This window comes from Notolepis coatsorum (assembly GCF_963971535.1).
Source record: "Notolepis coatsorum genome assembly, chromosome: 8".
Classification (NCBI taxonomy): Eukaryota; Metazoa; Chordata; class Actinopteri; order Aulopiformes; family Paralepididae; genus Notolepis; species Notolepis coatsorum.
In genome coordinates this window covers 28,260,976-28,274,571 of record NC_140172.1, presented here as the reverse complement: position 1 = coordinate 28,274,571, position 13,596 = coordinate 28,260,976, and the positions used below count along the sequence as shown (strand labels likewise).

General features: G+C 43.4%; 1 protein-coding gene across 1 annotated transcript in view; it reads left to right on the top strand.

The window, feature by feature from the left end:
- LOC311233370 (uncharacterized protein) overlaps nucleotides 1–12,165 on the top strand; it is a gene marked incomplete at its 3' end in the record, with an annotated part of 107,391 nt that extends 95,226 nt beyond the window's left edge. Inside the window, exons 3-4 of the mRNA XM_084320346.1 lie at nucleotides 11,037–11,221; nucleotides 12,106–12,165. Of these exons, the coding sequence (XP_084176472.1) occupies nucleotides 11,037–11,221; nucleotides 12,106–12,165 (245 nt within the window). The remainder of the gene's footprint in view (nucleotides 1–11,036; nucleotides 11,222–12,105) is intronic.
- Nucleotides 12,166–13,596: the final 1,431 nt, after the last annotated feature.

Genomic DNA, 13,596 nt, shown 5'->3' with positions numbered 1-13,596 from the left:
GGTCTATAGATGAAGTGTTAGTTCTGATGGAGGTCTATAGATGAAGTATTAGGTCTGATGGAGGTCTATAGATGAAGTATTAGGTCTGATGAAGGTCTATAGATGAAGTGTTAGGTCTGATGGAGGTCTATAGATGAAGTATTAGGTCTGATGAAGGTCTATAGATGAAGTATTAGTTCTGATGGAGGTCTATAGATGAAGTATTAGGTCTGATGGAGGTCTATAGATGAAGTATTAGGTCTGATGAAGGTCTATAGATGAAGTGTTAGGTCTGATGGAGGTCTATAGATGAAGTATTAGGTCTGATGAAGGTCTATAGATGAAGTATTAGGTCTGATGAAGGTCTATAGATGAAGTGTTAGGTCTGTTGAAGGTCTATAGATGAAGTGTTAGGTCTGGTGAAGGTCTATAGGCAAGTGTTAGTTCTGATGGAGGTCTATAGATGAAGTATTAGGTCTGATGAAGGTCTATAGATGAAGTATTAGGTCTGATGGAGGTCTATAGATGAAGTGTTAGGTCTGATGAAGGTCTTCTATAGACGGAAACGTCAGCCATGTTTTATAGATTGGAATAATAGAGTGATTGTTTCTAAACTGAGGGGGATTATAGTGTGTATTATTTATTATGTTCTATAGATGCTGCACCTCTCTCTCTCTTTGAGTTGTTAGAGCTGAACTGCTGACGGTCTCTGGCTCCTGACCACCTCTGTTTGTCAGACTGCTGACTGAGTCTGTTTGTCAGCTTTCATTTCGTCAGCTATTTCAAATTTTAGTTTTAGTCTTAGTCATGTTGTTTCAAATGCTCTTTTTAGTCTTCATCATATTTAGTCCACTTTTATCTATTTTTCGTTTAGTCAACTACAGGTCTGAGCATTTTCGTTTTTGTCTTTTTTATTTAGTTTCGATTTGGTCTTTTTTGTTTAAAGTCTCGTCACTCAGTCACAGCCTCATAAGTTGGTGTGAGCTTTTTTGAAACAAAAAAAGCTAACGTTAGTGCTAGCTGGTTAGACTTACATAAGCTATTTGGGAGTCAACGATATTTTGACAGTGATATGCGAGTGCTCCCAGGGAGAAGACTCATACCAGCCCCGCACACCGGTTGAGGTTGTGTGTGTGTGTGTAAATGCGTGTGTTTCCCCGCGCGCCGGTCGAGGTTGTGTGTGTGTATATGCGTGTGTGTTTCCCCGCGCGCCGGTGTCTATCTCTCTCTCTCCCTCTCTCTTGCTCGCTCGTTCTCTGCCTCTCTCTGTCGGCACCCGCTTGAGGAAGTGTCGGTATTTCCACTCGCTCTGTTGTTGAGCGAATGGTTGCGCTACCACCATAGAGGGGGCGTTACTGCAGATCATGTCAGTGCTACGTAGGATAGCGAGTCAAATCAGAATCACCTAGTTCACTGGGGGAGGAGATTGTCTCAACTGAATTAGAGCAATCCACCAAAATGAGGATTAGAGAAACAGACCCATTGATACAAACCCCCATTGCTATAAAACAATGCTAAACACTGGAAAAGGCCATTTATAAGACACGGGACCTTTAATACAATTTTCAATCAATCACCTGCGCGGTGACTTTCGTCTTGTTTACATCAGGGTCCCCCATTTTCAATTCATAATGAATTGTAAGTAAGGGTGCAATTAGCACTGTGCAATCTATTCTTTGTGGATCCCGCCCTGAGTGTTTGTTGCACCGTTGTGATCCATCTGAAGATACAGTATAGATCAGAATCACAATCAGATTTATTTTTACAAAGTACGTTTGCACAGTAGTACAAGGAATTTGTTTTGGTACGTTGGTGCATACAATAAACATAAAGAAAAAGTAAGAAAGTAATGTAACTTTTATTTAACCTTTATTTAACCAGGAAGTCTCATTGAGATAATGCGATCTATTTTGCAAGGGAGACCTGGCCAAGATAAACTATACAGTACATCACACAAAAACATAGAGTATACATATTACAGTGCATGGCTGAAAGTGCTACAGAAGTAAAACTAAAAGCAACGGCAATATTTCAATTTGCCAAGTGAGACCAGGGCATCCAGGTGGATGAGTACTGTTAAAAAATATACAATAGGAATAAAATAGAATAAAAACTCTGTGGCGGTTGGGGGTAAATTCAGTCGTTCAGGGATTTACTAAATAATACATCCATTATGGTCGGACAAACCTGCTTAGCTGACTCATTCTCCTCAGAAGAACAAGTGGCTTGGCGTTTTTCATCCTAAACTGATGATGAACCTCCAAGGCTAATATATGCCTCGATAGATACTGTGATGTCGGAAGTGGAAATACAAAAGTGTCAAGCTAGCAGCATCCTTGTTGCTTAGAATAGAAACACAAGCCGAATAGGCAGCCTATGTTCCTTTACTTTATGCAACAGAGACCCAGTGTTATATTGTACTGTATTACTGTATTGATTTCCCTATTAGATGTTCCCCCTCAGTCAGTCAATCCCTCACAGCGACTTGACCCCATGGCTAACCACCTGTCACTTAATGTTCCTCCATGTTCAGCCTGTCCCCCATATTAAGGCCTTATTGTGTTGTGAGAGAGAAGGAGGGGGACACAGCGGCCTCTCTATTGAGCAGTAATAACAGATTAGCAGTGATGGGGCCTTTCTGCAGAAGAATTCCTTTATTATTGACTGACAACACAGCATTGATTTTCTGTTCTACAGGCATGTGGGGATTGTCGAATTAGCTGATTGAAGTGGATTTTTAAGTGTGTGTGTGTGTGTGTGTGTGTGTGTGTGTGTGTGTGTGTGTGTGTGTGTGTGTGTGTGTGTGTGTGTGTGTGTGTGTGTGTGTGTGTGTGTGTGTGTGTGTGTGTGTGTGTGTGTGTGTGTGTGTGTGTGTGTGTGTGTGTGTGTGTGTGTGTGTGTGTGTGTGTGTGTGTGTGTGTGTGTGTGTGTGTGTGTGTGTGTGTGTGCGTGCGTGCGTGCGTGCGTGCGTGCGTTGTATCGTACAAAGGGTTATTATCTCTGTGGGCAGCTCATTCTAACCAGAGGTGTCTACTTAGTGATCTCAGTGAGTTGACCTCTCTGTCAGCTGCTAGACTGTGGATGGGTTTTTAACTCTGTGTGACAGGTGACCCCCTTATTCACGTCACCGCCCTCTTTTTAATGGAGACAGAGCTGGGTGGGAGAACCAGGCGAAACCGCATTGACTCCCATCATGTTAGGATGCTACGAGTTTCATTCGCAAACTGTTTTGTCCACATGACAGTCAGGCAGTGTGACGTTATTGACTTTGATTGTTATGAATGCATTTCAATGAGCAGACAGCAGATGACTAATTCACTTCCATAGATTTTAAAACATATTCTGCTTGTTGTTTTGACTAGTTTGGTTCTCAAAGTGGTATTTCTACGTTGAAATTACGCAATACATTGTAAGTGTGGGGTCGCCAAAGAAAATCCTAAATAAAATGGGGGTCGTGGTATAAAAAAGTTTGAGAACCCCTGGTCTAGACTATGAAGCATCACATGATGTACATGCTCCTCTTCCCACGCCACGTAGGCGTTTGACACGATCGTGTCCGTTCACTGCAGTGTTGAGCCTCGATAATGTTCCCTCCCTCCGCTTTCTTCATGTACTATGTACAAGAATAACGAGATTGAAACCTCTCAGTAGTAGAAGCGTACTCCAACGTTAAATAACCCTGCTTTGCCACCTGAGTTGGATCCTCCTCAGAATGGATAGGATGGTGGTCTGGAGTCACGTGGTGCTGGTGAACAGGGGGTTTACTAGGCTGAATATAAGGCCTAACAAAATTAATAGTTGGTTTCAGGTTGCCGACCGACCCTGCCGATTTAGGTGCGACCCAATATATTTTATGAGTTTTTAGAAAAATATATAAAAAAAAAAAAAATCGTTTTTTTTTTTTTTTAAATAAAGTTTCATAGAAATCTTAGTCAAACATTTAGTATTATGGATATTAAACATGCTGGCAGAGTACATGCATCCCTGTTGTTGTGAACATTTTAATTAAATAAAGAAATTCCCTATCCATAGTCGCCGTGGGAAAGAATAAAATAAAAAAATAAAATAAAATAAATTCCCTACCTACCCATGGCCAAACTGACAACCAACCTGAAACCAACTATTAATTTTGTTAGGCCTAACAGGGTTTATAAAAGTCCTTTATAAAAGTAAAAAATGCCTTGAAATTAAAATCAACCATTCACATTGAATGTTTTGTTCATCCACGATCAAATTGTTCTGAATCAAGAAATCCTTTTTTTTGTTCTGTTTTAATCAAATCCGACGAGTCTCTGTCTCGCGCGCTCCAACTGCTTTTCCTCATTTCCTCGTGTGTGATGCTCTAGCTGGCGAGCAGGCCAAGAAGATGCAAAAAAAAAAAAAAACAGCATTTGGGCCGCCCGAGTGGTCATGTCCTCCCCCACACCTCCTCCCGTTCTCCCTCTCCTCTGTCGGTCATGTCCTCCCCCACACCTCCTCCCGTTCTCCTCTCCTCTGTCGGTCATGTCCTCCCCCACACCTCCTCCCGTTCTCCCTCTCCTCTGTCGGTCATGTCCTCCCCCACACCTCCTCCCGTTCTCCCTCTCCTCTGTCGGTCATGTCCTCCCCCACACCTCCTCCCGTTCTCCCTCTCCTCTGTCGGTCATGTCCTCCCCCACATCTTCTCCCGTTCTCCCTCTCCTCTGTCGGTCATGTCCTCCCCCACACCTCCTCCCGTTCTCCCTCTCCTCTGTCGGTCATGTCCTCCCCCACATCTTCTCCCGTTCTCCCTCTCCTCTGTCGGTCATGTCCTCCCCCACATCTTCTCCCGTTCTCCCTCTCCTCTGTCGGTCATGTCCTCCCCCACATCTTCTCCCGTTCTCCCTCTCCTCTGTCGGTCATGTCCTCCCCCACACCTCCTCCCGTTCTCCCTCTCCTCTGTCGGTCATGTCCTCCCCCACACCTCCTCCCGTTCTCCCTCTCCTCTGTCGGTCATGTCCTCCCCCACACCTCCTCCCGTTCTCCCTCTCCTCTGTCGGTCATGTCCTCCCCCACACCTCCTCCCGTCTCCCTCTCCTCTGTCGGTCATGTCCTCCCCCACATCTTCTCCCGTTCTCCTCTCCTCTGTCGGTCATGTCCTCCCCCACATCTTCTCCCGTTCTCCCTCTCCTCTGTCGGTCATGTCCTCCCCCACATCTTCTCCCGTTCTCCCTCTCCTCTGTCGGTCATGTCCTCCCCCACATCTTCTCCCGTTCTCCCTCTCCTCTGTCGGTCATGTCCTCCCCACATCTTCTCCGTTCTCCCTCTCCTCTGTCGTCATGTCCTCCCCACATCTTCTCCTGTTCTCCCTCTCCTCTGTCGGTCATGTCTGACCAATAAAAGCTGTAAAAATGCTAAAAAATTCATCTTAATTTTTTTTTTATAATAATAAAAAAGAAAACGGCATTTCAAAGTGAATTGTATCCTTCGAGTGACATCCTTGAAAATTTTAAATAGTGCTTGGAAAAGTACTTAAAAGTCCTTGAATTTCATTTGGCAATGTCTGTGGGAACCTTGGAGTGAGCGGGGGTTTGCAGTCCGAGGCTCGTCGGAGGACGGTGTAGAGAAGGCAAAGTGCCGTGCCGTAGCTTCTGACCACCTCATAGAAGCGTATGCATTATTGTCATGATTAGCATTCATATTCCAACACATGTATCTTTATCTGCTACAAGGTTGACGTTGTACCGCGTTGTTGGCCTGAATATAAGACGACCTATTACCTTTTTCCCCAAGACAGATTTTTGGAAAAAGATTTCTTTGAAGATCAAACTTGTTTTTATGAAGACAATAAGTATATCCCATCTGACAAGAATTAACAAAAAAATTAACTAAACTGTAGTCTGCTGGTTGGCCTATTTCTAGCATCATTTTAGATCTCAAAGTGAAAGATAGAACCATAAGGTTATATTTCCAATTAGACATTTATCACCATGATCCAATGTGAAAGGTCCTCCTCAGTCACCTGACATTTACCCTTTCACTACCACACTACCAAAGGGTTAACCCTGATACTGCGACAATACAGTAGGTTAACCCTTTCACTGCCACACAATAAAGTGTTAACCCTTTCACTACCACACTACAGACGGTTAACTGTCTGTAGTGTGGTAGTGAAAGGTTAACCTTCTGTAGTGTGGTAGTGAAAGGGTTAAGCCACTGATATCACATGCATCTTGAGATTGCAAGGAATCCATTGATACCAGACACGTTGCGCCAGCATTCCAGTAAAGAGACTAAATATTGCTCCAAATCACAGTTTCTTTTTACACCTCCGATCTCTAGAGCGTCAATACAAATATTTTCCCACCCGTCATATGATGAGCCTATGAGTAGCATTTATTGTATTTGAGTTGTGACACACTGTTCCTATGGTAACCCCTTCATCGCCACTCTAAATTAAATCAAATAAAATGTATTTGTAAGGCCCGACAACACACGTTAATGTCCCATGGCCGGAAACGTCTTCTTTAAACAAGTCCAGAAGCAACATCACAATAAATCAAGAACAAAAAAAAAACACCATGAAATCCAAAATAAATGAATACATAAATGAATCTATGCTCGTATAGGTTGTACGGCATCAGTCTGAGTGGCCAAGTAGCAACATGCACAGATGAATAACTGCACTGATTAATACACACACATTGTACTCTCACCAGCAACCATATTAGCCAGAGATGTGTGTGTGCCTGTGTGTGTGTGTGTGTGTGTGTGTGTGTGTGTGTGTGTGTGTGTGTGTGTGTGTGTGTGTGTGCGCGAGAGAGCGACAGAGCGAGAGAGAGAGAGAGAGAGAATCCAGCTGAACAGCCCTCAGAGAGAGAGAGAGAGAGAGAGAATCCAGCTGAACAGCCCTCAGAGAGAGAGAGAGAGAGAGAGATCCAGCTGAACAGCCCTTAGAGAGAGAGAGAGAGAGAGAGAGAGAGAGAAGAGAGAGAGAGAGAGAGAGAGAGAGAGAGAGAGAGAGAGAGAGAGAGAGAGAGAGAGAGAGAGAGAGAGAGAGAGAGAGAGAGAGAGAGAGAGAGAGAGAGAGAGAGAGAGAGAGAGAGAGAGAGAGAGAGAGAGAGAGAGAGAGAGAGAGAGAGAGAGAGAGAGAGAACATCCATCTCAAACACCTTACATGTCAGCCACAGTCTGATGCTGCTGAGATACTAACCAGACACAAATAAATCGTAATTGACAAGCAAAGTGGGGTCATTCCCACTGGGACAACAGCAATCATTAAACCCACAGTGTTGTTATGGCAAAGAGGGAGGTGGGGCAAACTCCATCTGTCACTGTCTGACATCCATGGTAACACATGGTCACTGACTGGACCACCCACTTGTCAATCAAAGCACTCCCTGGACTCTGCATCAGTTAAGTCAGTGCTATGTGTGTGTGTGTGTGTCATAGCTTTATTTCTGCCCCCTCTCCTCCTATTTCATTTGGGTTTTGTCAGTTCAATCAGAAATAATGATGACGGATGACAATATTCTGTGACAATTAACTAACAGTCAACTAAGAATGTATCTATTTATTAGAGTTCAAAGACCTAGTATTTTATAAAGAAAATACAACCCCCTGCCACACACACACACACACATTGGCGGCCCGCTATTAGTCGTTAGGGTGTAAATGCAACGTGTTAGATTCAATACAGTTCCAATACAGTTTTGTTTGTACAGTGTGTTGAAAGCTTGTTATGCTACTGATAACTAGGCATCGTGTGAGTGTATGACCATGATTACATCATCATTGCAGCAGGTACAGTACATTAGCTAGCGATTTCAGTGATTGCCATTTTTTCGAGATAGAAAGTTTGACCTTTGACGGCCCTCAATCCAACATTGGGTCTCGGTCCTAAAAGGTTTGCGAACCACTGAACTAAAGTCTTCCGCTCTGTATTATTCCTCTTCTCCTTCCTTCCTTCCTTCCTTCCTTCCTTCCTTCCTTCCTTCCTTCCTTCCTTCCTTCTTTCCTTCTTTCCTTCTTTCCTTCTTCCTTCTTTCCTTCTTTCCTTCCTTCCTTCTTTCCTTCTTTCCTTCTTTCCTTCCTTCCTTCCTTCTGCCTTCTGGGAGGCTGGATGGTCTAGAGCAGGGGTTCTCAAACTTGTTTATACCATGACCCCATTTAATTTAGAATTTTATTTGACTTGCCAATGCTTTTACTCGCCCCACTGTCACCGACCCACTTTGGGTCACGACCCTGTAGTTTGAGAGCCGCTGGTCTAGAGGTAAAGACGATGACCAGTAACCAAAAGGTCACTGGTTTGACCTCTAGCACCGATAGGAGGGTGTATTCCAGCTGTGAGCTGGTGACTGAAGGGTTCCTAGTAGGGGGCGTAACGATTTGACCCCACAACGATTCGATTCTATTACGATACAGGCAACAATTCAATGCATCATGAGATCTCTTCATTTGACCACGATTCGATTCGATACATTTTCTATCAGTTAATACAATTTTGAATACACAAATGTGGCTAGCGGAACTGATTCACTCAGCATGAATGGACTATAGGTCAATAATAGGGTTGTAAATATTTGACCCCACTTCGATTCGATTCAATTACGATTCTTCAGGCGACGATTCAATATTCATTTGACCACGATTCGATGCGATGCGTTTTGACCTTTCTATGCATTGTTACACCCCTAGTTCCTAGTATAGAAATGATTGTAAAACAGGTTTTTATCTCTATGGGTGTTACAGTTGTTTACACAGTGGCTTCCTCTTTAACTCAGGCCATAGAGCTTCTACAGGATGCTTTTAATACACTGCAACACTCGTTGCTAAGGCTAAGACTGGTCCTTAATGCAAGAAATACCAAGTACATGACCTTCTCTCGCTCTCGAGCTAATACAGCTGTCCCTCCGATTCTGACACTGGAAGGGACATGCCTTGACAAAGTAACATCCTACAAATATCTGGGCATATGGATTGATGACAAGCTGGCCTTTGATGTTCATATTGGGAAGCTACTGAGAAAACGTAGACCTAAACTGGGCTTTTTCTTCCGTCTAAAGAAATGTTTCCCGTCTGAAGCCAGGAAGAGAATTGTGCAGAGTTCCTTTCTGTCTGTATTAGACTATGGCGATGTGATCTATATGCATGCTCCTTCCTCCCTGCTTAAAAAGCTGGATTCTGCTGCGTACCATACTGCCATACGTTTTGTAACGGGTGCAGGCTCTCGCACCCACCACTGCACTCTGTATCAGTCCTTAGGATGGTCCTCTCTGTACCAAAGAAGACAATCACACATGTTGATTTTTATCCTTAAGTCATTGCTAGGTAAGCTGCCCTTATATAGCTCCAGACTTCTGTCCTTTTATACTTGCTTTTTTAATACCAGACGAGCAGCAAATGGGATGCTTTTAAATGTTCCTTTGATGCAGTCAGAGCTTGGTAAAGCTGCATTCTCCCACTATGCTCCCTTTTTATGGAATACGCTGCAAGTAACACTTTGTCTAGAGGCACTTCCTACTGTGAATGCTTTTAAGGTATGCTACGATTAGCCCTTCACGAAACATGTAACTGTTTTACCTGATGCTATTGTTGATGTGATTATGCTCCTTGCCACTGCACAAATGACCTTCTGTATTTATATTTGAATTATATGTTTTTTGTTTAATGCCCTGTTTTATGTTGAAACGTGTTGTGTGCTGTGTTGGTCAGGACTCCCTGGAAGAAGAGATCTTGTATCTCAATGGGACATTCCTGGATAAATAAAGGATAAATAAAAAAATACATCTACCATTCCCACCATCTCTGCCTAAGTGCTCTTGAGCAAGGCACAGAACTAGGGATGCACCCGAAATTTCGTCCATCGAAGGTTTTCGGCCGAAAATGACCATAAATGGCCTTTCGGCTTTCGGCCGAAAGAGTTTTTTCACCGAAAATATATCACCGAAACAGAAACAACCTGTAACCTAACGCGTGTTGTTGTGATGATGTCATCAAAACGTGGCTTCAGTCATTACATGCGCGCTGTTTCTATGTAAACTCAGCGCGCAATGCGTCCAATAAATGCGTCTTTAACATGCTTTATATCCTTATTTACTATATGCCCGTTGCGGTTAACTTAAGAGGGGGGGGATTGTGTTTCTCACATTGACGCTGTCTGTCGTTGATAATATAATCTGAAGAGCATTATTATTATTATCATTCTCGAGAATACACGTTGCGCGTCTACGGTGCCAAAGTCAAGAGAGCACATTCATCTGCGGACTAGAAAGGTGCGCTCAGTAGAGCACAGATGTCCGCCACTTGACTTGGAATTAATGTACTGTATGCATTCAGAAGTGCTGAATAAATGTTTTATGAACCCATAATAGTGATTATTTATTATTTAAGTTAAGTTTTGCCATAATCATATATTTTTCCATAATCAGGTAGCTGAACAACATTGGTAAAAAAAATATTCTATTCTATGAATCATTTTCTGCCTTTCGGCATTCGGTTTTCGGCCAACTGTTTCCTATTTTCGGTATCGGTTTCGGCCAAGAATTTCCCATTCAGTGCATCCCTACACAGAACCCCCAACACTGCTCCAGAGGGGCTGCTGCACTGTGGGCGACCCTTGCACTCTGACCACTGATGAAGTACATGATGTGTAGTGGACTGTATGTACAGTATGTCTACTCTGACCACTGATGAAGTACATGACGTGTAGTGGACTGTATGTACAGTATGTCTACTCTGACCACTGATGAAGTACATGACGTGTAGTGGACTGTATGTACAGTATGTCTACTCTGACCACTGATGAAGTACATGATGTGTAGTGGACTGTATGTACAGTATGTCTACTCTGACCACTGATGAAACACATGACGTGTAGTGGACTGTATGTACAGTATGTCTACTCTGACCACTGGTGAAGTACATGATGTGTAGTGGACTGTATGTACAGTATGTCTACTCTGACCACTGATGAAGTACATGACGTGTAGTGGACTGTATGTACAGTATGTCTAGGAGGGACGTGTGAAAATTACATCCAATTTCAAGTTGTAAATAGAATCATAATGTAATCTTCTCTCTCTCTCTCTCTCCTCCAGACTTCAACTACAACACGGACGGCTACGAGGGCGACGGGGCGGAGGACGGCAAGTCTCAGGATGGCTCCGAGACCATGCCCTTCATAGACGAGTCGCCAACCATGTCCCCACAGCTGTGCACCCCGTCCCGGGGGCCCGACGGAGAGGCCGTGTCCCCCACCCCACTGGAGGGCCTGCTGCCTGGGGTGAGAACACACACCACACACACACACCGCACGCACGCACACACACACACACACACACACACGCACACGCACACACACGTACAGTCACACACACTATTTGATTATCTTGGACAAAATCTTTCTTTTCTTTTATGTATTATAAAAAAGAAAAGTACATTTCTGCATTGTCTGACAAAGTTGTGCGTGTAGTACTCATAGTATTCAATTATGATCTCCGTTAACGTGACGTTTAGTTTTCGTCAGGGGAAAAAGCTTCGCTGACGACCATATTTAGTCATCATTTTCGTTGACTAAATGAACACTGCTTGCATCATGCGTGTCTTTTGAAGCTAACAAAAGAAGACAAGCTGTTGATGATGGAGCTGATCCTTTCTCTCTATTTTTTATCTACTTTTTCTTTCTGTATTTTTCTCCCATCCCAATTTTAGTCGTTATGCCAATTCCCTTCCCTCCCTTCCTGGTCATTGCGCGCATTTGCCCCCCCCACTTGCCGGTCTGGGGAGGGTTGAAGACTATCACACATGTCTCCTCCGATACATGCAGAGTCAGCCAGCCGCTTCTTTTCACCTGACAGCGAGGACTCTCATTGGTTGAGTGTAACGCGTGGGAGGATCACACTACCTCCCCCAGTTCCCTCCCTCGCTGAGCAGGCGCCCCGACCGACCTGTAGGAGTCGCTGTTTACAACGACCAGGACCCACCCCACCGGCTTCCCACCCGCTAACACTGCCAATTGTGTCAGTATGGACGACCGACCAAGCCGGAGGTACCGCGGCAGCTGGATTCGATCCCACTGTCTCTGCGGTGGTAGGCAGACGCTTAGTCCGCCTGCGCTACCCGGCCGCCCTCCCTTTCTCTCTATTCTGAGCTCTAGTGACGCTCTAGAGGGAGAGACGAGGTTCCACCGTCACAGTGACAGGTCGTACTGACCTTCTCTTCCTGTAAAGAAATAACCAATGTGTCCCCGATTGAGACCCAGTGGGAGGCGTGTCCTTTACGTGTCAGGCTTGCGATGATGACTAAACCCCAGGGGGGAAAGAGTGTATGATTTCAGTCTTGTGTTTCCAGGCCGATGAATGTCGCGGTCAACAGAGCAGATCCCCCCTCCCCCCTTCCTCCTCTGTGTAATTATTAGTGATTAAACCACAATAGACGTGTGTATCGCTCACACCACATTTGCAGGTGCTACATTCACAATTCCAAGGAAATTACATGGGTAGCTACTAGCCAGATGGCTTAAGCAGACGTCCACCCAGTGTGTAAGTGGGTCCCATTAGCTTTAAAGATTTAGATCAGATTGCTGTAATTTGTGCCATGTGTCACCGGGAATGACTGGAGGTGCCTGGGTATAATGGAATGGGTATATAATCCATAGGCTATAATAAGTAGGGATGCACCGATCCGACTTTTTCAGTCCCGATTTCGATACCGATACCTGGGCTTTGGGTATCGGCTGATACAGAGTACCGATCCGATACCCATTGTTCAATTAATAAACGGTATGCCTCACTGTGTGGATCATTATTTTGTGCAAGGCAACATCAGGCTCGACTTAAAACATTACCTTCCTAACTTAGTGAAACTAAATGTGACAAATTAACACATAAGATATAAATGTACTGAATGGTTATTTATTATTAAAATGAAATAACTAAAAATAATAATAATAATAAACAAATTATAATAATTAAAATAAAAATGTGCATTAGGTGCATCCCTAATAATAAGTGTGTGCGATTGGAGAACACTTTCACCCTCTCACTGAGACCAGCAGGTCAGAGCTACTACTACTTTTATATAAATAAATATAAATAATATAATATAATAAATCATTTTGATCCCTGACTTAAAAAGTTTAAGAAACCAAGCTTTACCTGGTAAAGATCCTTCCCAGAAGCCAACCAGCATCCCAACCTCTGCTCCATTCAGAAACCTTGGCTTTTGTCGTGAAAAGAGCAGGTGTTTTGTATAGTATTAGTGTATATTTGCTGGGTTTTATATATATATATATATATATATATATATATATATATATATATATATATATATATATATATAGCACCTGAGGAAGCAGAAGCGAAACGCGTTAAAAAAGCAAAACCAGTCCTGAGGAGTGTGCGGTCCCTTCTTTTGAAGGTATTCTTCTTTTAGTTTTATATATTTATACAGTATATGTATATTTATAAAACCGGTAGTTCAAATTAAGCAGTCTCTGATTGGTTCATACTCATAGCCATGGTATAATGAGCATATATCCACATCTATGATTCTGATTATTTTTTCACAAAATCATGGTTTAATCAGTATCACTCCGTGTCTAAGGAAAAAACATTAGCCTTATTAGATGAGACGGTCTGGTCTATGGAGGAGACTGGG